Consider the following 23,279-nt stretch of genomic DNA (forward strand, 5'->3'; position numbering starts at 1 on the left):
ACTCACCCGGTCCATTTTCCTTATATCACTCCTCTTCCTTCCCCCCACCAGAGGGGTGCCGGGCCTGTGCCCTGCCCTCCTAACTGGCCTCTTCCACTGGGGCCCCCTGACCTCAGCGCTGGCACCTTTGCCTCTCCCATCAGTGATCCTGGCCTTGTCATCCTCTGAGCAGCGGGCATTCTGGCCATGGAGCCCAGCAATCTGGGTGCGGACAGCAGTGATTCACAGTTCTGCTGCCGGGGTAGACTCACTTCCTCGTCCAGAGCTCACAGCCATTAAGACAAGTTCTGGAGTCAGCACTCTGCAGACTCGGGCCTGCGTGCTGATCTGCCCCTCCCTCACCCCCACCCCCTGGGCCTGCGCCCTACTTACTGAAGTGATTAATAATTCAGGATTAACACAGGGCTGGGATGGGACCCATCAAGGGTCTCAGGAGCCTGAATAGGCAATAGGTGTATCAGACAGACTGCGCAGAAAGTGCTGTCTGGGGTGCTTGGAGCTGGGCAGATTTGGGTTTGAATGCCAGTTCTGCCAACTCCTGGCTGTGTGACCTTGGGAAAGACACTTAACCTCTCTGAGCCACATTGCCTTCTTTGTAAAATGGGGCTAATTATATTAACCTTGCAGAAGTACTGGGGAATCTAAGATCATGTAAAAGCCCATCCTTAAAGGTAAGGGGTACTTCTGAAAGCCAAAGTTTAGGTGGCTTCATTGATGGGATCAAGATGCCTGGGTTTCCACCATTAAACTCCTTTTGGAATACAAGTAGCTGGCTCCAGCTTCCCTGGACCCTACTAGGACATTGTGATAGCCCCTAGTTTGCAGGTGGGGAATCTGAGGTTCAGAGAGAGCAGGTCATTTGCCCAAGGACAACCTACCTAAACCAGACTATCCCAGGATCCAAGCAGAGGCCGCTTACTTTCCTCCCAGCATCATGGAGGGCAGGCGTGCTCTGCACTGACCCTGAATTCATCCTTCACTCTGCTGCTGACCAGCAAGACCCTCTCCCTCTCAGAGTAGGAGATGGGAGGGAGGGCATCCAGGCAGACAGGCTGACTTGACTGGGCAGGGGGAAGGCAGCCTTTACCGAGGGACAAATGCTTTGTCATATTGTCATAAAATGTTATTCATTTAAAAGCTTTAATTTACTTTTTGGCTAGGCAATGCATTTGCAGGGTTCAAAATTTCAAGAGACACAAAAGAAGATTCATTGAAAACTGAGTCTCTCCCACCTGCCCCCAGCCACCTGATTCCCTTTGCTAAGGGGACCTGTGTGTCCACTGGAGAAAATTTCCTATGCTCTTGAGCAAATATGAATGTAGAGTCTTCTCTCATTTTTCTGCACACATTGTAAACAGGCTCTTCATTTGGCCCCCTTCCACAGTGCTCTCCCCTTTGTTATGGCTATGCAGTACACCTTTGTCTGCACTGCACACACCCCACTCCCCACCCTCATGCTAACAGAAGAAGCAAATCTGACTGAGGCTAGGAACCCCTGTGTCCCTTCCCTGACTGCTCTTCCTCACAGCCTCTGAGACCTGGTGAGCTCAAAGCCAGGCAGCTGGAGGGGACCTGTGATCGGATGCAGTGGACAAAGCCTGCAGACAGACCGACCCCCTCACCACCAGACCCCAGCCTTTGCTGTGTCCACGGACAGGGCCCGCCCTCTCTGAGCCTCCTGTGTCTCCTGTGCGAGACACAACACGAAGCCCTCCCTTCCACGGCAGGTGAGAGGGCTCCTGTGGAAGGTTCTTTGCCTCTTACAGGCCTGGGGCCAGGGGGCACCTGCTTATTCCCTGATTCACTCATTCATTCACTTACTCAGTCACTTATTGACATATTCCTTCATTCATTATTCACTCGTTAATTTACATAAATTAATTCACTAACTCATCAATTCACTCATTCCTTCTCTCAGTCACTCATCTCACTCATCCATACGCTCGTTTAGTCACTCTTCACTTATTCACCCATTTATTTAACCATTCATTGTTTCACTCATTCATTCACCAAGTCCTGGTGATTAGCACTGCTGGGACTTGGTGGGTGGGGGTGGGGGTGGGGCGTGGGAGCCTGGCTGCCGGGTGAGTGGGCTCAGGCGGCTGCGGGTCCCCTCCGGCCCCGCTCCGCGCTCCGCGCCCGCCCCCGCCCCGCCCCGCCCCGCCCCGCCCCCGCGCCCGGGAAAGCGCGCGCGCTCGGGGAGCGTCTGCTCAGCCGCGGGCTCAGGAGCCGAGCGGAGCGCCTGGCGGCCGCCCGGGCCCCCCTACCCTCGGCGGCCGCCCATGCCCGCCGCGCCCTGGGCCCGCAGCCCTCCCCAGCGCTGCGCTGCGCCGCCTGGCCCGGCGGGGGGCGGGGCCGGGGCCGGGGCCGGGCTGGCGAGGCCGGGCCGGGCCGCAGGGCGGCCGCGGGGATGCGGGGCTGGCGGAGGAACCTCGCGTTCTGCCTGCAGCGGCTGCCGGACGAAGGTAGGACGCGGCCGCTGCCCAGGCCGGTGAGCACCGGCGCGGAGGGCGGGCCCAGCGCGGGGCCGGCCCGGGGGCGCCCGCCGAGGGTCCCCGAGGCAGGCGAAGGGCGGCCAGCCGCCTCTGAGGCGCGGGAGGGGAGCGGCCCGAAGCGGGGAGCTTGAAGGGGTCACCGCAGGACACGCGGTGTGGAGCGCATCCGGACCAGGGGGAGCCGGCAGGGGGGCTGCACGGGGCGCGTGGAGGTAGGTTGGAGCGAAGGCTCTGGACGCTCCAGGGCGCAGCCCGGGACCGGCGTGCGAGTCCGGTTCCGGGAGCAGCCCGGGTGGGCGCGGCGACCACGTGCCTCCGCGCCCCCCGCGAGTTTGCCGGGGGGTCGGAGCGTGCGGGCGCTCACGGCGGGGGCCTTGAGATCCCGAGGTTGCAGTCGCTGGGACACAACTTTCCTTCGCACGCCCTGCAGCACCCCGCGCCGACCGCAGAGTCTGCAGTTCCTCAAAGTTGCAAAGGGCTGCAGGCAGGAGGGGTGCGGGGCGGGCGTGGACACGGCCGCACTGCCCCCTGCCCCGGCCTGGCTCTGCCGCAGCGCTGCGGCGCAGCCCCCTCCGCCCGGCCGCCTCCGGGGCTGCACCGCCTTCTTACCTGTTGTCTGAGCCGGGGGCCGCGGAGGGAGAAGGGAGGAGGACCCGCTCCCGTGCCTGCCACCGCCGAGGCAAGTTCGGCTTCGGTGCTAGCTGAGAACTGCCACAGCTGTGAGTGAGGGGCAGCGGGAGCGGGAACGGCCGCTGCCCACCCTCTGCCCACGCAGAGGGCGCGATGGCGGACTTCCACCGCCCGCGCCAGGCGTGCGCTCCGGCCCACACTTCCGCCTCTGTCTTTAACCTTCACAGCCACCCCCTCAGGAGGGCGCTCTGCTCTCCACCTTACAGGTGAGGGCACGGAGCTTCAGAGAGAATGCCTCTTGCCCAAGGTCACAGAGCCAGTAGGTGATAAAGCTGGGGTGTGAACCTAAGTCTGTGTTATCGGCAAGATTTTGGTGGTGTCCAGACCCCCGCCGCCTCCCACCTTCCTGTCTGCCCCCCAGGTTGGGCCTGGCTCAGTTCACGGGAAAGGATCCATTTTCAACCCAGGCCAGAAGCTCTTGTTTGGGGCATGGGGAATGGGAAAAGGTGGGCAGCGACAGGGAGTTTCTGCCCCTCCTGTCCTGTCCCCAGGGCTAAGTCAGATCTGTAACCCCTGCACAGAGGATGCCCAGGTTTCCTCCCCCTCGGTTGAGGGAGGAGGCAGGCAGAAAAGGCTGCCAACATAGAGGGCCCCTACTCACTGGAGCCGCCCCCAAGGAGTGGAGCAAACTAAGGAGGAAATCTTGTAGGGCCAGTATCCATCACCAGCCTTCAGAAAACGGCAGCTCAGCCCCAGGCGTGCTCTACGGTCTTGGACAAGTCCTTCCCTCTCTCCCAGGCTCACTTCCTGTGTCTGTAGGGGAAGGCCTCCAGGGAATGAAATGAGGTCTTGGCCCTGGCACAGCACACAGCCCAGAGCAGGCGCAGAAGTGGGGGCTGTGATGTCCTGAGAGGGAGAGTGTGGCTCTCTCTGGCTCCTGATCCCCTGCCCCCAAGTGTCTGGCGTGACTGAGGCATGTGGGTGGTGTGTGTGTGAGGTGTGCATGGAGGCATGTGGATGGGATGTCTGAGATGCACATGGGTGTGCATGAGGCCTGTGGGTTACATGTATGAGATGTGTGGGTCTTGTGGTACCTGTGGTCATTTTGCCTGCCACTGGCCACATCTCCTGAGAGGAGGCCACTTCTCCCTCCATCAATGGCAGGAGGTACGCAGCATTTGAATTTTCCCTGGAAAAATCTTACTTGAGATTGAACTTTGAGCTCAGCACTGAATCAGAGGGTGGCTGTTATAGCCACCCTCGCCAGCAGGAAATTACTGCTTTAAAAAGAAAAAATCCCCAGCTTTCTCTGGGCCACAGGAAAATTGTTTCCTGTGGGCTGGGTCTCAGATGGGAATCCCTGAGATGTGGGTCCAACTGGACAAGAGGCTTGTGGTGGGAGGTCAGCCAAGCCTGAGAGTGACAGAGAGAGATGCAGAGACTGGCATCCTCAGAGAAGAGCTTCAGCCCACAGGAGGGACATTTTGAACAAGACCAGCTTTGCTTATTTTCTGGTGTAATTTAAGGCCCCAGGGAATGAAGAGTGGGCTTGGAAACCAGATTCATGTCCCCAGCTTAGCCCCTCTGCTTGCCAGCTGGGTGACCTTGGGCACATTACTTACTTCTTCTGGGCATCAGTGCTTTTCATCTATAGAGTGGGAAAGGTAGCCTTGCAGATGGTCTTGAAGAGTCAGTGTTAACAGATCCTAGCACAGGGCCTGGCACATAGTAGGTGCTCAAGAAATTCTAATCTCACTCTTCCTTTCCTGAACTTTACATCCACTTCAGATTTGGATAAATGACCTGGTTTATTGGACAGTGGAGAACTCAGGACTCAGGGTGGATTCCTGGTTTATGGGTGGCCAGCTAGAGGCTCCCCACTCCTAGGGTTTGGGGGGTCCATTCTGGCTTGTGTCTACCATGTGGCTACCTGAATTCATCACCTAGCCTTGCCCAGTGAGATTGGCCAAAAAGGTGGTGATGCTAATCCCACACTTACACAGTATGTATGTCTGGATCACTGCACAGCTTTTAGGACCTTATGTAGAAGTCATGTCCCTGGAAGAGAGACACATGCAGCCACTGGGACTGGGGAGCCCTGTGATTCTTGCTTCATGACACTTTTGAGTTGTGTGTATGTGTGTGTGACTTGTGTTCTAATGAACCTCCACCTTGACGTTTTTGGCCTGTAAACAGTAATACGTTTTCTTCTATTCATCACAGTAAATGCTTCTAGGGGACTCCCTCCGCCCCACCCCCAGTCTCTTGCTGGTCTCTGTGTGGGATCAGAAAAATAAAAGCCAGTCCTCAGCTTGGTTGCCCCCAGGCCCTCAGGTAACAAAAGTTCAAGGTGCCCAGCGCTTGGGGAATGTGATGTTGAAAGCAGCAACAGATTCCTATCAGGGAGGCTGCTCAGAGGAGGAGGGTGCTGTGACCCAGTGGAGGTCAGACCTCCACCGGCAGATTCTTCCCATGGTGTGGCCTGATTAATCTTCCTCCTTCTGCCAGTCCTTTCTGCTCTCTAATGGCCTCTTGGAATGTTAGCCAGGAGGGTTAATAGAAGTCGCCACGTCCAACTTTCTTATTAGAGAGATGGGGAAATACAGGCGCAACCAGGAGGAAATGACTTCTTATTCATTCATCAGATATTTACTGGGCCCTGTTCTGGGGGCTGGGGATACAGCCATGAACAAAGCAAAGACTCTGCTGTGACAGACTTTACATTCTAGTTGGGCAGACAGAGAACAAGTAAACAATAGATAGAAATGGGGTAGTTTCAGAGTCAGCAGTGAAATGAAGACAATACAGGAACATGAGAATGTAGTGGAGAGTCACGGTGGGGGGACTTCTTCAGAAAGGGTGGTCAGGGAAGGCCTCTCTGAGAAGATGACTTTTGAGCTAGGACTGAAGAGCAGGAGAGCTCAGCCATGCCGAGAGCAGGAGGAAGAACTATGTAGGCAGAAGGAACAGCGAGCACCAAGAAAAGCCGTGGTCTGCAGGGTGTAGTGCGGGGACGACTGGTTGACCTGTTGGAGGAAGAGAAAGGCGTGAGGGAAGAGGAGAGTGATGAGTGACGAGGTTGGAGGAGCCAGATCGAGAACGGCCAGATCACCAGAGGGGAAGGAGCGTGTGGATCTTATTCTCTAATGGGAGGCCCTGGAAGTCTTGACCAGGGACTTAGGCTGGTTCCAACGATGAGCAAAGTTTTGAGTGATGGAGATCGCAGTGGGGAGACGCGTGCCAGGCAGGGGAATGGCATTGAGTAAAGAGGCAGAGGTGGGAAAGCTGTAGGAGTTGAGGCTGCTGGAAAGTCAGGAATTGAAGGCACTGAATGCCACTCGGGGGGAGCTGTCCAGCGTCCTGACAGGCACATCCAGCGTCTCTACAATTATGGACTTTTAGGGGAATGTGTGTGTGTGTGTGTGTGTGTCCCTGTGGTACTCAGTTAGCTGATGTGTCCCTGTGCTGGTTACCTAGGAGACAGGGGGAAGACGATGGGGTGGGATCTGATTGGCTACTTACTCCTGCTGCTCATCTCTCTGTCAGAACTGCAGGCAGAGGTTACAAATGGTCCATGTGGGCATGCCAAGTGCCGGAAGGGGAGCTGCGAATGTTCACTGCCCCCGAGTCTGTGTGTGTATGTCTGTGTGTGTGCGCGCGTGTGTGGTTGCCACTGTGTATGTGTGCACGTCTTGAACAAAGCAGCAGCATCTGGAGCTAATGCACTTCCTGCTGTGAAACATCTGCTCATTGCCTTAAATCAGGTAGTGGGGGCCCAGATAAATTTAAGAAGAACCAGACAGACTTAGGAAAGGATCTTTTGTTTGGTTTTAATAACTGCAATGTCAACACTGGAGCTGATTTGAAACATCTTTCCTGAACCTCCAAAAATGCAAATAAAGCTTTGAGTGGCGGAAGTTATGTCCCGTGAGGTGAACTGTGATGTCAGTGTGCAGAACTGCCTCCCTCCCCTTGCCCCAGCCAGGAAGGATGGTCTTAGGTTGTAGATCTCATTTTTCTCTCTTCTCCTTCTTTAAAGAAATAGTATCTCTTTTTTTCCCCCTATGTTGTAGGTGAAAGGACAAGGAATGTACAGTTTAATTTTGTTTAGAAAGGGGATGGGGAAACAAAACAAACAAAACCCCATCAAAATGTTTCCTTTGCAGCTGACTTTCTAAAGCAGCAGCCCAGGTAGGCTTGGAAAAAAAACAGAAACAAAAACACAACAACAGCAAAGATCTTCAGAGCTGCAGAAGGTTAACCGTTCTCAGTCTCCCCACTCCCCACTCCTGCCTCCTACTTTACAAGGCTTGGCAGATGATGCATCTGGTGAGGAAGGAAATGAGGATTTCCCTGCTCCCACTCTTGGCTTCTCTGTCTGGGCTCAAGTTTTAGTGTGCCATGTACGAGGAACCTTCTCTGCCTCTTCCTTGTCATCCGAATCCTTTTTTCCAATGAGAAGAAAACCACACAGTGCCTTCCGCCCATCTCCCTATTTCCTGTGCCTCCCTCGCTGCTGGTCAGAGGTGTTTTGTCTGAAATACACATCTAGGGGTGGTTTTCACCTGCTTACGCATTACCCATTTTGCTTCATTATTGATAGTAGGGGTCTCACCCTTAAATGCTTAAAGGGCCAAGACAAGTGACCCAAAAATGGATGAAGGGGGCCCCAGGGCCTTTGTACCTGCCATTCCTTTTGCTGGATTGATCTTTTACCTTACACGTGCGTGGTTCACTCACTTTATTTAGATCCGCGTGACTGTCTGCTCCTTGCAGAGGCCTTCCCCATAGCCCTGTAACTTTCTTTTTCTTGCCAGTGCTTTGCATTGCCTGACCTTGTGTTACATTCTCATTTATTGCCTTTCTCTCCCACCAGTATTCCAGTGCCGGAGGGCTGTGACTATGTCTGTCTTATTCTTCATTTTGTCCCCCAGAACTATCACATTGCCTGACACATAGTAGTTGCTCAATAAATATTTGTGGCCGAGGGGAGTGAAATGCACCTGGGGACAAAGTTGAACCAGAGAGTGCAGACTTTATAGGAGCCCTGACTCAGCCCACCAGATCTTCTCATTTTCTGATTTTTCCAGAGAAGCTAAAAATCTAGAGCTTTGCATACTACCTCCCAACTTTAAAATGTTGAACACCAATTCAAACAAACTCTTGGGGGTCAAGCGACACTCCCTTTGGAGCTGGAGGCTCTGATGTTCAAGGTCCACTGGGATCTGGCTGCAGTCACTTTTCTTTCCTCCTTAATCCTGCACAGACCTCATTCTGCCCAACCTGTGAGCCTTGCTCGGACTCCTGCCTCTGCCTGAAGTGCCTCTCCCCCACCCTCTTCTTCACCTAGCAAATGATTGTTTCCTCTCGTTCTGACTCTGAGCCCAGGCCAGGGTGTGGCGTCCTGTGCCCCTCCCCCCAGCGTGGCAGGATTGGTCTCGCCCGCCACGTTCCTATCCGGGCTCCTGTCCTGATGGAGCATAACTCTGTGTTTGCTCATCTGTCTCCTGCACTAGATGCAGAGGTCCATGAGGCTGGAGCCCTGTCCCATCCATCTGTGGGTCTGCAGTGTCCAGCCCAGGGGCCCCAGCCCGGGAGCAGGCCAGGCCAGGCGTGGAGTGTGGAGGGAGCGGTGCCGAACACATTTGTATGGTGGTTTACGCTGTGCAGAGCATCCTTATCCGTACTGTTTAATTAAGTCATCCATCCAATCAGCAGACATCTTTTGAGCACCTATTAGATGTCAGACGTGGGCACATGGTGCTGAAGAAGCCCCAGATCTCACAGGACCCTGGGAGTGCTGCCTGTGGCTGTGCTTCCCAAATACCAGGGGCTTGAGTCTGCCCTCCGCTCTCCCTGTGGCTGGTCTGCCTCAGTTTCTTCTCCAGGGACTCACTCCTCTGCAGTCCCCAGCCTTGAATGGCTCCTCAAAGTGCAAGCTGCTGGGAGGTCGGTGGCCCACAGTCTTCTCTGAAATCAGGAGATTATGAAGTGCAGGCTGCACAGGACTTCAGATAACCTGCAGTCTTCCTTCTTGAAAACTAGCTAGCTTTTCCCTGTGCTGAGTTCAGAGCATTCTGAGGAAATGTTTGTTCATTTTTTAAATTCATTCTTTCATTCCACAGACTATCACGAAGCCCCTACTATGTCCCAGGTGCTTCTCTTAGACCATTTCATTTTCTCTCCCCAGAAACCCGACCAAACATAGGGCTCATTGTCTCCACCTCGCAGCTGGGAACCTGAGGCACAGAGAGGGTAAGGCACTTGCCCGAGGATGCACTGCTGGGAAGTGGCAGCGTGGGAATTTCACCCAGGGAATGCCTCTCTCCCAGGGCTCCTTCTGTGACCCGTCCAGGCTACTTCCTTTGGAATTCCCATCCCAGGGTCACAAGCAATGGGGCGTTCTGGGAAGGTGCATGGAGTTCTGTCTGGGTGGGGGGATTGGAGTTGACATCTGACCTGGGTTTTAAAGAGCAAATGTGAGTTGGCCAGGAAGGAAAAAGAGCCGGGAAGGGCGTTTAAGGCCAAAACATCTGTGTGCAAAAGCAGAGTTCAGAAAAACGTGGGTGTCCACAGCTGTGCAGTATGGCTGGCACGTCAGCTGTGCGAAGTGTGTTGGAGGCGGAGTAGGGCACAATTCTGGAAAGGTGGGCTGGGGCCAGATGGTGAGCGTAGAGATGGCTGCACCCAGCTCATCAAAGAACCTTGCTCAGTCCTGACAGTGGCTTAAAAAATTAGTTGCCATTCAATTTAAAGTGTGGATGGAGAAGACGGAGATTTCACGTTTTAAAAAAGGACACCAGATGTGCAGCTTTCTTAAAGGATCTGGCAGCCCTGGGCTAGCATGTCTGCTGTTCCCTGGGAGCGTGGCCACCACACCCCCCTCCCGCCCCCATCCAGCTGTGGGTGCGTTCACCCCCTTGCTCAGCCTTGGAAGTGTTTGTGTCTGAGACCTTGAACTCACCCACAAGAGGAGTCTGAGCATCATCTCTGTAGGCAGCTGTCAGGTTTTCAAGCAGGAGAGTGATACCTTCTAAAAGCTCCTGCTGGCTGCAAGAGGGGGCTGGAGGCAGGGTGGGGCAGGGAGACCGCCACCCCTGCAAATGACCGTCATGTCATTTTTAGGAGCATTTGCTCAGCACTGACGATGCCTTATTCCCTCCTCGTAACGACCCTGCAAGACGGAGTTATCAGATGAGGAAACAGAAGCTCTGAAACCAGATGCCATGGAAGAAAGGATGGAGAGATTGGACCCCCGTAAGCGTGTAGAAGCTCTGTATGCCAGAGACACCATTCGCAAGGTCCAAAGACAAACCACAGACTGGGAGGACAAGTCTTTGTGATGTACACCCCTGACAAAGAACATTACCCAGAGTGCAAGAAGATCAGCAAATCAGTGGGAAAGGATACACGGTCTAGGAGGAATGTGATGGATTCGAGTGGGAAGTTTCTAGAAGAAGAAACCCAGATGGCCAGAAAGCGAATGAAAAAAAGAGGGCCAACCTCACCATTTCAAGGGCTTATTATATAAACAAAAGGAAAATGCTCATAGAAACCACAACACGATATCCATTTCGAGGGGAAATTTAAAAATCTGTAGCATCTCCTGTTGGCAAGACCATGGAGGAGCAGAGACCGGGCAGGTCGGGAGCAGCAAGCGGGCAAGGCCATTTGCAGGGGCAGCTTGACAGTCAGTGTGCAAAGTGCTCACACCCTTTGACCCAGCCATTCCTCTTCTGTGTATTTATTCTAGAGAAAAATCTAGCACAGGTGCACGAGGCAACATGGGCAAGGGTGTTTATTGCAGTGTTAATGAAAAAACCAAAGGGCATAAACCAGCTGTCCGTCCATAGGGGACTGGCATGAGACCTCAAGGGCCACAGGGTTCAGATGGAAAAAACCTCAGAGCACATCAGTGAAGAGTCTTTCTCCGGTGTCTGTCTTCCATTTGCTGAGTCCCCATCTCTCCCGCGATAGATAACACATCGTCTGTTTTTAGCATCACCCCTCTAGAAATTTCTTCTGTGCACATGTAAGCGACTGTACGTCCATGTGGTTCTCCCTCCTTTTACACAAGCAGTGGCGGCTACCCTGTCCTTCTGCACTTTGCTCTTTTATTATGAGATATGCTGGACACAAAGATGAATGATAGAAACACTGATACTTTTAAAAGATCAACATAAAGCGGTCACCCGGGCATCCGACCTGGGTTGAGAAACAGATCACTCCCGGCCCCAAGGCCACACAGCTCTCCAAATGGCTGTTCTGATTTATACTCCCTTTGGGGATTGGTGCAAAATCCTCCAGAAGAGAAAGATTGCAGGTAGTTTGACTCGTTCAAGGTCCCCGAGCCAGATGGATGGTGGCTTTGGTTTGGCTTCAGGCCTGCCTGCCCAGTGGGGTGGAGACCGCAGCCCAGAGCACAGGGAGGCAGCAGCGAGAGAGCCCAGATGTGACCGTGGGGGTGCAGGGGGCCTGGCCGAGGCCCGGTGACACTCAGGGTTTCCTGCCTGGGATTCCTCAGGGCCTGGGGTCTTAGGCTGGTATCTTTCACTGTGCTAGGGGATGTGCAGGAGTGGGTTGAGGGGGCTGAGTGGGAGGGTCCTGCCCAGAGACCCCTGTCTTGGTGGTGCCTGGATGGATAACCCTGGGAGCTGGCAGCCCAGTCGGAGAACCCGTGGTGGGTTGCCCTTCAAACAACCATTTTTCAACCTAGTGAACAAACGCTTCGCCTACCCCGTCCAGCAAGGGTAATTTATCCTGGGGTGAAAAGTGAGTTCTCCCAGGAAGCTCGACTGCCAGGGACCCTGGAGCTGGGAATTTACTGCCTGCCTTCTGTCCTGACGGAACTGGGTCTCAAGATTTACGCCTGGGGGTTTGTGGGCAGCTGGCTCTGGGTTGGCAGGAGTCCTGGAGGGCAGGCGGGGTGGGGGCAGCCATCTTTTATAGTGAGTCTGGGCCCCAGGAGGCTGTAAATCACTGTGGCCTCCTGGCCTCCCAAGAGAGGCCGCCTCCCTCAAGTGGTGGGAAGGGGCTTGGGGAGGTGGGGGTGAGGCCTGGGGACAGGGGGCAGGACCCTCTCTCAGAGACCACTTGGTCTAGCTCTTTTGCTTTCTAGGCGGAGAGACCGTGCCCAGGGAGAGGGAGGGGGTGGCCCAGGTCCCGGGGGGAGGCCAGGGCTCCTCAAGCTGGGGGGGGGGGTCAGACTCTGGTGTGAGTGATACACTTTTTGCTGTTGTTTTGTTTCTTTCAAATATAAACCAGCCTGAACCACAGCCCTCCCTTCAGACTGCTCTTGACTGAGTGTCAGCAATTTGCTGGGATGATTTTCTGCCTAAGACCTCAGTGACCCCTGCCCTCCAGGAGCTCACAGGTTCAGCCAGTGGTCCCCAAAGTGGGCTGTGGCTGCCACACCCAGGACAGTCTCTTGAGGAGGAAGATGGAAAAAATATTAAGAGCCTCAGTTTGTAGTGATGTTTTATCACACTTTAATTATTCCCTATTTTTGCATGTGGCATATGATGTGATACACAGATGCAGTAAAACACGGCCAATTTAGTTATGTATGAGTAACATGGGTATGTTATTGCAGAGGAGTATACAAACATTTTTCTGTAGTGGGAGTGCAAGGTCAAAAGGGTCTGGGGACCCCTCCCTGCCTACCCGATGGGTGTGTAGCTGTTGGAAGGTCCCTGGCTGGGGTCTCCCTTGCTTGGGGGGCAGAGGGCATCAGCATTTATTGAGCATCTACCAAGTGCTGGGCACAGTCCACCCCTTCTATAGAGGCCTGGGTCCTACAGCAACAGTGGGAAGCAGAGATGGTTAACCCATTCTACAGACCAGCAGACTGAGGCCCAGACAGAAGCCTCACTTGGTCCCTGAGCTGCGACTGATCTCTCGGCCCTGCTATTGACCAGCTTCCTGATTCTTCCTTTGTCTATGTTTCCAGTTAAAAAAATCTTGTAAAATGTTTGTTGGACATTTAAACGATTTAAAATAATCACAGCAATAACAGTTTTTTAAAAGGCATTGCAATCCCCCCCCATGCAGCACTGATATGTACACATTTCTCTGGCCTCTCGCTATCATTAAAAAATAATAACAGTATCTTTTCAAATGAAATTCCTTTCTCCCTGATTCGGTGTGCCGTTGTTAAACGGAGGCTATTTTGAAAAGGAAGATAAAGCCCAGGAAGAGACCTAAAATCTCCCTCTCCCGCCTCGCCATCCAGGGACGCCTCGCGGCACTTCCTTCCAGTCCTTTTTCCACTGTCTGCTTTGGTTGAGATCACGTGACGCGTACTGTTTTACGGTTTGCTTTTCCTTCCCTTAGCTTTGCAGGGTCAGCATCGCCCTGGATGATTCTAGCTGCAGGGCGCCCCGTCAAGCGGCGGGATGGGGCCTAGTTTACCCATCTGCTCCCCTGCGCCGCCCCCGCCCCGCACCCCGTTGGATAACGAACGAGGTTGTTTCCGGCATTTTGCTGTTATAAATAAGGCTGCGGTGAGACCCCGCTTATGTGCGGTTGTCGTCAGCCTGTGAGACAGTTCTGCTTCGGCCCTTTCCCCTGCAGATGTGACTCCTTACGCTTGTCATCTTTAGTGGCTACAGCACTCCTGGAGTGTTGCTGTTCCTCGTGTTCTAGACCATTTCCCACTCTCCACAGCCCATGAGGGCCTCCCCCCACTCTCTCTGGGAAGCCCCCTCCCCCCAGCTCTTTGATTCAGGGGACTAGCCTCGGGTGGTGGGGTGGGGAGGGGCACCCCCGGCATTTGCTGCCCTCCTCCTGCCTGTGCCCTGGCCCTGTGTGCGTTGATTCCTTCCTCCCTCCTTTCATTCACTCTACAATTGTTTAACTGCAACGGACTGCGTGCTAGCCTCTGTTCTAAGTGCTGGGCCTACAGCAGTGGATAAGACCTGTTTATGGGAGGTGGCCCATAAACAGGTGGACAAATAAATAAGAGTTCACAGAAGTAAAGTGCTGCTAGGAAGACCAGGAAATGGGATGAGATGACAGAGGGTGATGGGGTGGTCAGGGAGGGCCTTCTGGAGGAGGTGACATTTATGCTGGGACCAGCCAAGGAAAGACCTGGGAGAGAAGCTTTCCAGGCAGAGGGAACAGCAGGGCAGAGGCTCTGGGGCAGGAGTGTGCCTGGTGTTTTTGAGGACCGGAGGCCAGGGTGCAGGAGAGCGGAAAGAGGTTTCTTCTGTGAGCCCTGGGACACCTTTGCAGTGCCTGGCCCACGAAGGTGTCTGGTTAAGCAATTGCTGTTACTGTTGTTCCCTCCTGGTGAAGGAATCTGAGGGCTGAGACTAGCCTGGTGCAGAGCGCGCCAGGGTTAGTGGCTGGCCTTCTTCAAGTCTGACCTGCCTCCTTCCTGCTGCAGCTTCCACCTGCTCTCTCTGACAGTGGTTCAAGGACAAGCTGGCTCTGCACGTCCACAGCTCCCCACCCCCAGCTCCTTCGGCCCCAGAACTGAGGACCTGGTGGGCCTGTGTGTGCTCTGAACTGTCCCTCTGTATGAATTGGGCCAATTCTGCCTCCTGGGCCTTTTAGGGGCCTGTTTTGGCGCCTACTAAGGACTCACTCATGTCAGCTCTGGAGATACTAAATCAGACATCTTTAAAAATAATATTTCATCTAGAAATCTCTGTACTGTTTGTGAGGGTTTGTGAGGGTATGTGTGAGCGCCCTGCAGCAGCCCTGGCCCTGCAGGCACCCCTGAGGGAGGTGCAGGTGGCTCCTTGGGGAAAATCAAAAGCAATTGCATTGGATTCTGCACTTCATTTAATGAAAAGGGCCTGCAGGGAGGCAGTGAGGCAGGGCTTGTGGGCTGCGGGCAGGAGTGATTCTGGAGAGATTTACGGCACTTCATAAAAGATTCAGATCCAGGCTAAGCTTGGACGGTGCCGGGCTCAGCGCCCTGGCCTCTGTCTCCACAGCCTGGGGGACAGATGGTCTGAAGTTCCCCCGACTGTGATTACTGTGTGGCTCTGGGCAAGTCAAGTGCCCTCTCTGGACTCTGGAGCACCATTGGGCATTCTGGGTCCGCTCCTGCCCCTCTGTCCTTGGCTCCAGCCTGCCGCCTGCCTCCACCAGACCTACGAGGCTTTTCACATCTGTAAGACCTTCTTCCTCACAGCCTGTGCCCCACCATACCCTGTTGTTTTTCCATTTTATAGAGGGAAACACTGACGCCCTAAGAGGTTCACTGATGTGCCCAGAGTTACACAGCAAACCTGGGGCAGGGGTGGGGGGCTGTCTGCCCCTTTAAGGCGGGCAGTCAGGAGCCTCCGTGGCATGCTTGAAGGCCACTCAGGTTTCAGATGAGTGACAGTTTGCTTCTCCACCATGTGAAGCCTGTCCTATCATGTTTTATTTTCCCATTCAACAAAAAAGGGCCAGGAGAGTTAAGGAACCAGCTTGGACCCACAGCAACTAGCACCAGAGCTGGAATGTAGTCGCTTCCTGGTCCGGCCTTTCTCCCCAGCACCGCACAGAAGTCTTTCAGCCGCTCTGAGCTTGAGCTCAGCTCCTCTGTTCATTTGCTGTGTGACCCTGGCCAAGTGACTTGACCTCTCTGAGCCCCGGTGTCGTCATCTTTAAAATGAGGATGATGATAGGCCCACATCCCAGGCTAACTGGGAGGATCAGCTATTGGCAAGTGGCCTAGAATAGCACCCGATACCAGTTTCTTCTCAGAAAAATTGTAATTCTAGGGCTGCTCAAACCTTGGAGAAAATTTTACTAGAAGAGAAGTCCCTTTACAGGCCCCGGGCTTTGCTGGTGTGGCCCCTCCCAAGGCAGAGGAGGGAGGAGGGAACTTAGTGTGGGCTGGTGGTTACAGATGGCAAGCAGCTAATTTATTTACTTCTTCCTAATAAATATGCACGACACATAAATAAAGTATCTCACTTGTACCACTCCACCCGCATCCCGGCAGACGGCGGAGTAGGCAGCATCGCTCCAAAGCAGGCTGTGTGTGCGTGCGGCGTCTAGCGAGGGGGCTGATGAGCTGATTATTCCAGCTTTAACCTCATTTCTTGCCACGTCTCCAGCAGTGCTCAGAATTCCCGGTTCAAGAGGTGCTCTGCGTCCGCTCCGGGCCTCCCAGCCACGTTCAGGTCTCTGGGGGCTCCAGCGCCTCTTGCTTCCCTCGGAGCTGGGCAGGACGGGACTGGACTGCCCTGGGAGGCGGTGAGCTCCCCGTCAAAGGCTGCTGCCAGAAGGGTCCCTGTCCGGGGGTGGGCTGGGCTAGGAGACTCTCGGGACATCTCTGGAGATGCTTTGACCACTGCGGTGGGCTGAGCTTTTGCAAACTTGACCCGTTTCTGGTTTATGCACTGGCCTCTTGGCAGGAGTCCCGGTCCCACACTCTCCCCACTGCATTCAGTTCTTCTGGGAGCCAGGAACTCCCATTGTAACACTGAACAACAGCTCGTGGAACTGCCACCCCCAGAACTGAAAGAAACCTGGCGTGGGGCGGGGGTGGGGGCACATGCAGAGTCAGAGGACCGGATGCCCTCCGGTCTGCCGCTTCCTCTGAGACCTTGGAGGTCTCCTCTGAGTCCGCGTTGTCATCTGTGAAGTGGGCACAGTGTTAGCATTTATCTGGAAGGGTTGTTGTGAGACTGGGGCATTCGTCTGTGTGACAGGTGTTTGCTGCGCAGCTGCTGTGTGAAGACACTGCCTTGGGCCCTGGGAGCGCACTGTGAGCAGCTCGGATAGGACCTTGCCTGATCTCACCTCCCAGTGTGCGAGCCAGCTGAGCGCCTCATCAGCAAACATATGTGTGCTAGTGGCAGGCCATGAAATGACAACGGATGATGCTGGGACAGGGCAGTAGAGGGGTGGAGACCCCCCCCCCCAGCTGTGGTCCTTAGGGAGGCTTCTCTGAGGAGGTGATGGTCAAGTAAACACTTGACCAGGAGGAGGAGCCTGCTCTGCAGGGAACTACACAGGCCAGGGGAACAGCCAGTGTAGCGGCCCCGAGGTATGGACAGGTCTGCGTGTTCTGGGAAGGCCAGGGCCGCAGGAGCACTTGGGGTAAAGTAGCTGACTGCATCAGTCACAGGCCCTGACACAGGGGAATAGTTGTTGACCCTCTTCTTCCTTCCCCTGCCCTCCTGCTTTCTTGCTCTCCCTGGCCTGTGCTTGAGTCCTTCATGTAATCTAGGTGTGAGGGTCAGAGATTCCTAAAATATCTAAGCTTCACAGCTTGTCCTGAGTGGCCTTTGGTCTCTCTTTGTGCCCACCTTGTAGTCATACTTAGCATATATTGTCAGCAAAGGGCTCATCCACAATATATAAAGAGTTCTTATAAATCAACCAGAAAAGTCCAGATAGCCCAATAGCGAATTGGCCAAGAGACTTGAGCAGGTGCTTTACAGAGGAAATCCAAATGGCCAGGAAACGTGTGAAAAGCTGCTCAGTGCATCTCACAGAGGGAGATGGAAGTTAAACCACAGTGAGATACCCATCAGAGGGGCAGACCTTGAAAAGGCTGGCGGTGCTGAGCATTTGCGTGGAGATGGAGCAGCAGGACCGTCGTGCCCTTGAGGGTGGGAGTGTAAACGTCACTCTTCCGCAGGTTCCCTGGAGAGACGAGGGTTAGGTGTGTCATACCCACAGAGCAACACAGGGCAAACTCACCCAGCCAACCGCTCTCTCCTCTCTCCCCGTCTGTCCCCCTGCAGCCCTGGTGCTGCGTCCCTTCTCCCTCCTCCGCCTTTCTTTGTTCACTCTGCTCATCAGCCCTGCTTCAGGCTTGCACACACCAGGGTCCAAAACAAGCCAGGCCCTGTCTGCTGAGCCGTGGCAGCCCACCCTCAAGCCTATGAAGGAGGTGGTACCGGGCAGGAAGCTTTGGGTTATAAATAACAGAAATCCCACCCCAGCTGGCACAAGCAAGAGTGAGACCTTGCATGCTTACATCAGCTTCAGGAAGGGCTGAATCCAGGGGCTCAAAGGGTGACAGCCCAGATCCATCTCTCCATTCCTTGTCTCTTTCTCTTGTGCTGCTGGATTTGCTCCAGACTGGGGGGAAAAAAGTGCAAATATTGGTTCCAGCAGAAGTCTTGGGGCTGTCCCCCGCTGGACAGTGTGGGGTCACGTGTCTGTTCCTCAGCCAGTCACTGTGTCTGATGCGTAAACTGCTCTGATTGGCTTACACCTGCCTATGCCCGTCTTGGAAGCAAGGTCAGCCCCGTCAGCTGCACAGGCAGAAGGTGGGGGAAGGGGTCTCCCCCAAGCACGACTGGAATGTTGTTGTCAGAAGACCGCAGTCTGGATGTTGGGTGGGTAGAAACCGATGTCCACGGTGGGGGCCTCTGTTTGTTTGGATGAGAAAAGAGGGCTCGGAGTGTATCAGGCAGGGTTCTCCAGAGACTCAGAACCAAGAAGAGATCTATCTATCCATCTGTCCGTCTATCCAAAAAGAGAGGTTTACTTTAAAGAGTTGGCTCACATGCTTCTGGGGCTGGTATACAGGAACCCACAGTGCAGCTCAGGCGGGAAACTCGGGCTGGGTTTCCATGCTACAGTCGTGAGGCCAAATTCTCCTTCTTGGGGGAATCTCGGTCTTTGCTCTTCAGACCTTCAACTGACTGGGCGAGGCCCACCTGCGTTTGAAGGGCCCTCGGCTTCATCAGTCATTGTAATGGCGATCACATCTGCAAAACGCCTTCACACCGACATCTCAGCCGGCATTTGACGAGCAGCTGGGCACCACGGCCCGGCTGAGCTGACACACAGAGTGAACCATCACAGAGCAACGAAAGTGCTTGATTTAGCGCGCACCACGCGGCAGCGTGAAGTGTGCCTGTCCCCTTCTCGCCTAGGGCTGGGGGAGGCCGCCCACGGAGGGGCAGGGGAGGCCACATGGCCTCAGCAGGACGAGGGCGGAGGAGAGCCTTCTGGGGCCGCAGAGAACCAGGTGTGGTTTTCATTCCCTATTCATAAACAAGTGTAGGTTCACATCTGCTCTGGGTACTGGGGTGCAGGGGTGGCCAGACCAGCTCTGTCCTGCAGGGCCCCCTGGGCTGGCAGAAGAGGCCGTCCACCCCATGGGGTCCCCCAGGCTGATGGGGGAGGCAGCCCTCCCCGCAGGGCCCCCTGGGCTTGTGCAGAGGCCGCTCCTGCATCCGGCGTGAAGTCCCATGATGGGTGAGCAGCTCTGACACGAGCCACTGTGCTGGAGGAAACATGCTGGAGGAAGGGGCATGCTGTGACGCTGATGGAAGAATCACAGGCATCGGAGACAGGAGACCATCCCGCGTGCGACAGACAGGCCTGCCCTGCCGCCCGGAGGAAGTGCGTAGAAGAGCGTGGGGTTCCGGCCACCCTGCCGCTGCGGGGCTGCGAGCCCCGGGTGGTCTCCCAGTCTAGAGGACGCTGGAGACGTCCACGTGATGAGGCCTGATTGCACTCCTGGGGTTCAGCCCAGAGCCAAAGCTCTGCTGGCCAGGATTCAAAGGAATATTCCAGAGACTGAGACTCAGGGAGAGAAGCTACTTTGCCCCGGGTGGCAGAGTGGGATGGTGAAGGCAGGGCTGGATTCCGGCCCTGGTCCACCCGACCCCAGAGCCATGGCACTGTCACCATTCATGGGGGAGTCCCAACACAACCAGTGCTGTGGGCTCCTTTTCTGGTACCACCCATAGAGACGCCCCCAGTCCCTCCCACCTGGAAAGTCCGTCCCAGGGTGACAAAGTGTGACACGTCCATTGGTATGTGATATCCGATCGGAGACTGGCCCTGGGAAGTTTGCAAGAAGGTTGTCTCAGGAATCTTTCAAAAATTAGCTTGATCGAGGTATAACTTACATAGAGTAAAATGCACTCCTTTTCAGTGTCCAGTGGAAGGTTTTGACAAATGTACACAGCTATGTAACCACCACCCCAGCTCGGGCGTAATTAGAGCCTTCCCATCACCCCCCCAGAGTTTCCTTGTGTCCCGCCAAGTAGTTCCTGCTCTCCTCCCCTTCCTGCTGGACCCAGGCAAGCGCCCATCTGCTTTTCATCACTATAAATCTGATTTGTCTTTTTTAGAGTTTCATAGAAATGAGATCATATATGTATAGTCTTTGCACATTCAGCTTGTCCTTTTTTTTTAACATTTATTTATTTTATTTTGGGGGGTAATTAAGTTTGCATATTTAGTTTTGGAGGGGCTCCTGGGGGTTGAACCCAGAACACTGTGCACGCTAAGCATGCTCTCTACCACTGGAGCTCTGCCCTCCCCCCTCAGCGTGTCTTGAGACTCACCCGTGCGGCTGTGTGTGTCAGTACCTTGCTCTTTTTCTTGCTGAGTGTATCCAGGGAGTGTCTTTGTTCAATCTCTTGTTGGTGAGCATTTGGGGCATTCCAGTTTGGGGCTGCTGTGACCAAGCTGCCCGGAGCTTAGACAGGTGTTTATGTGAACGTGTGTTTCCACTGCTCTCGGCTAAATACCTAAGAGTGTGGGTACTGGGTTGCAGGCCAAGTGTATGTTCAGCTTTTTATAAGAAGCAGACCCATTTTTATGGATGAGGAAATCGAGGGTCAGGGAGAGAAAGCAGCTGACCTGGTCACCCTGCGCGAAGACGCTCCAGCCCAGAGCTCCTTCACCTCGTCATCGACTCGCTTGATAAGTGAAAAAGATGTTTATCCAGACCGCTGTGCCCTCGGTCTTCCACTGCACCCACTAGAGATGCAGAAGACGCAAGACCCACTCGCGATGCGCTGGGGAGGCGGGCAAGAGAAGAGAAACCCAAACCAGCGGGCCTTCCACCCCATCCCAGAGTCCAGGTCTGCCCTGCAGAAGCGCCCTCCCTAGCCCAAGGCTGAGCCAGGAGGTCTCCAAGCTCAGGACCTCTTTGCCCCACGGCCTAGGGCAAGGATGGGGCTGTTGCTCTGAAGCCAGAGCTGGGAGGATCTGCACCTTCCTTAGACAGCCCAATAGGGTGGGGGCTGGAGATGGCATCTGGGCAGAGGGGCCCACTAGGGGCTTCACACAGGCCCCCCGTCTGACGTGTGCCCTGCAAGCTAGGCCTTCAGCCCCAGCCCTCAGGTGAGACAGCTGAGATCTGAGGAGGAGAAACCAAGGAGAGACAGTCAGACTCAGACCCCAGCCTGCCCGGCCCCAGGCGCCCGCACTCCCTCAGCCACATCAACATCCTCCTTTGGCTGGAACTTCCCTGGCTTTAGGCCGAGGACTGGAGCTGGTTTCACTTGGGCTGGGGGTGTTGTTAGCTGGTCAGTATCTGCCCAGAGGTCTGTCTGCTGGGATACAGTCTGAGTGACCTTTATTCTTATTTTGATAAAGCTTTACTGAGCCATGGGAGGACTGAACCCTGAGCTGAATGTCAAGAAGGACCAAGGATGGCCTGGAGGTGGGGCTGTCCAGACTATGCCTGGAGAGGAAGGAGGGCAGCGTGGCCTAGTGGTTGGGACACTGCCCTTTGGCTCTGCTGAGCTGTCAGAAGCTAAACTGTCATTTCACGGGTCTCTCTCCCCTCCGTGTCTCTCTCTGTGTCTCTCTGTCTCTCTCTGGCTCCCTGACAGCCTCGATCTGTGGTCTCTGTGTCTGGGCCTCTCTCCCTGTCTTCAGGCTCCTTTCCTTTTTTGTGATTTGCAAGCATGTTCCATTCGCCTCACATTCCCTAAGAAAGAATCCTGGACTGCTTGTGCCCAGTGCAGTCTGTCATGAACATCACCGGTAGAAATAACCAACACAAAATAAAACTGACATTGGCTAAATCGGTGCACAGTAAAAATGGTTATCGATCTAACAATTGACAGAAGAATCAAATCTCCATGCCAACAGTAAGACCTGCAAAAATCTGACCCGAGAGGATTGGAGTTGACAGAAATTGTGGCCAGAACGGGAAATCCGCGGCGGCAGAAGCTGCTGCGACCGGTAGTGTGTGCTTGGGCAGAGGAACTGATTGATGAGTCAAATCTTCACCCCACATTTTAATTAGGAAAGACTCCATCTCGATGACATCGACCTTCACAAAGCAAAAGTGGCAACAGAAGCCGTGGAAGTGGCTCAGCTGCGCTTTGGAGGGGGACCCATCAAGGGCTTAAACTGGGGCTTTGAGGCTCATGCCAGAATGTGCTTCTCGAGTTTGTCAAGTCGTGCAATTTGTGCATTTGTGTCTGAGAGGTCCTTGCCGCCCACCAGGGGTCAACGTGGACCATGCCGTCTGGAGAAAAGACCGTGGTGCCTTGGGGCGCTCAGTAATTGCAGAACAAGTGAGGAGGTGTCCGTGGACGGTCCTGTGTTGCTAGACACTGGCCGTACCCTGGCCGGACGGCGCCTGTGAAACACGTGTCTGGCCCCATCACTTCCTTCTACCTGCAGGGCCCCCACCGCTACCAGGATCTATGTCTTCCCGTGGGGCCCCGCCCGCTGCTGCCCTCCCCACCCGCCCTCACTGCTCCCCTCCGCCCTCTCGGGGCTCCAGCCACGCTGGCCTCCTGTCCATTCTTAGAGGAAAACAGCCAAGTGAGAGGCAGCAAAGCACAGGGGGTTCAGAGTCAGGCTCTGCTACTTACGAGCTGTGTGACCTTGTGCAGGTTACCTAACCTCTCTGTGGCCCAGTGTCTTCATCTGTAAAATGGGAATGGCAGCCCCTGCACGAGTGTCAGCATGGATGAGCTGGGTTAGTGCAGGAGGGCCCAGAGCCTTGCCTGCTGCAGAGGAGCGCCCAGGGGTGCTCACTCTTACCTCACCCAGGCCCTTGCCACGCATTCTTTCTGCCTTGGCGGGTGGGGGGCTTGTCTGGTTAGTCCCCACTAATCCTGCAGACATTGCCCAGCATCTCCCTCCAGGAAGGCCTCCTGGCGCTCCCCGTTACACCCTGTCACAGCTGGGGCTGGTTCTGCTGCTCTCTGTGCCCAGCGTTTCCCCGGGCCTGGCACTGAGCAGGCTACCTGCAGTTCAGGTGCTGTGGCGGGGAGCCCATTCCCTCCAGTGGTGGTGACAGGGTAGGGTGGGGACTCGTCCGCCCAGCCACCCTGGCTGATAAGGAGACGTGGCGTCCGTGCAGCTTGCTGGCTTCCACGGCCTCTCGCACATAGGGTGGGCCTGAAGCTCCCCCATCCCGTCCCCCACCCACCTGGGCTCTGGGGAGACAGAACGAGCCTCGGCAGATGCCTGAGCAGATGCCAG

At 54.9% G+C, this 23,279-nt stretch overlaps 1 protein-coding gene across 5 annotated transcripts in view; it reads left to right on the forward strand.

Moving 5' to 3' along the window:
• The first annotated feature begins 2,368 nt into the window (after positions 1 to 2,368).
• Positions 2,369 to 23,279, forward strand: part of GRIP2 (glutamate receptor interacting protein 2) — an 84,604-nt gene continuing 63,693 nt past the window's right edge. For all 5 annotated transcript variants that reach the window (XR_004312197.1, XM_032458711.1, XM_032458714.1 and 2 more), the window contains exon 1: positions 2,369 to 2,465. Coding sequence is in view for 4 of the 5 variants with exons in the window: in XM_032458711.1 (XP_032314602.1) it covers positions 2,411 to 2,465 (55 nt within the window). In the remaining variant the exon portion in view is untranslated. The remainder of the gene's footprint in view (positions 2,466 to 23,279) is intronic.

This window comes from Camelus ferus, chromosome 17, assembly GCF_009834535.1.
Source record: "Camelus ferus isolate YT-003-E chromosome 17, BCGSAC_Cfer_1.0, whole genome shotgun sequence".
Classification (NCBI taxonomy): Eukaryota; Metazoa; Chordata; class Mammalia; order Artiodactyla; family Camelidae; genus Camelus; species Camelus ferus.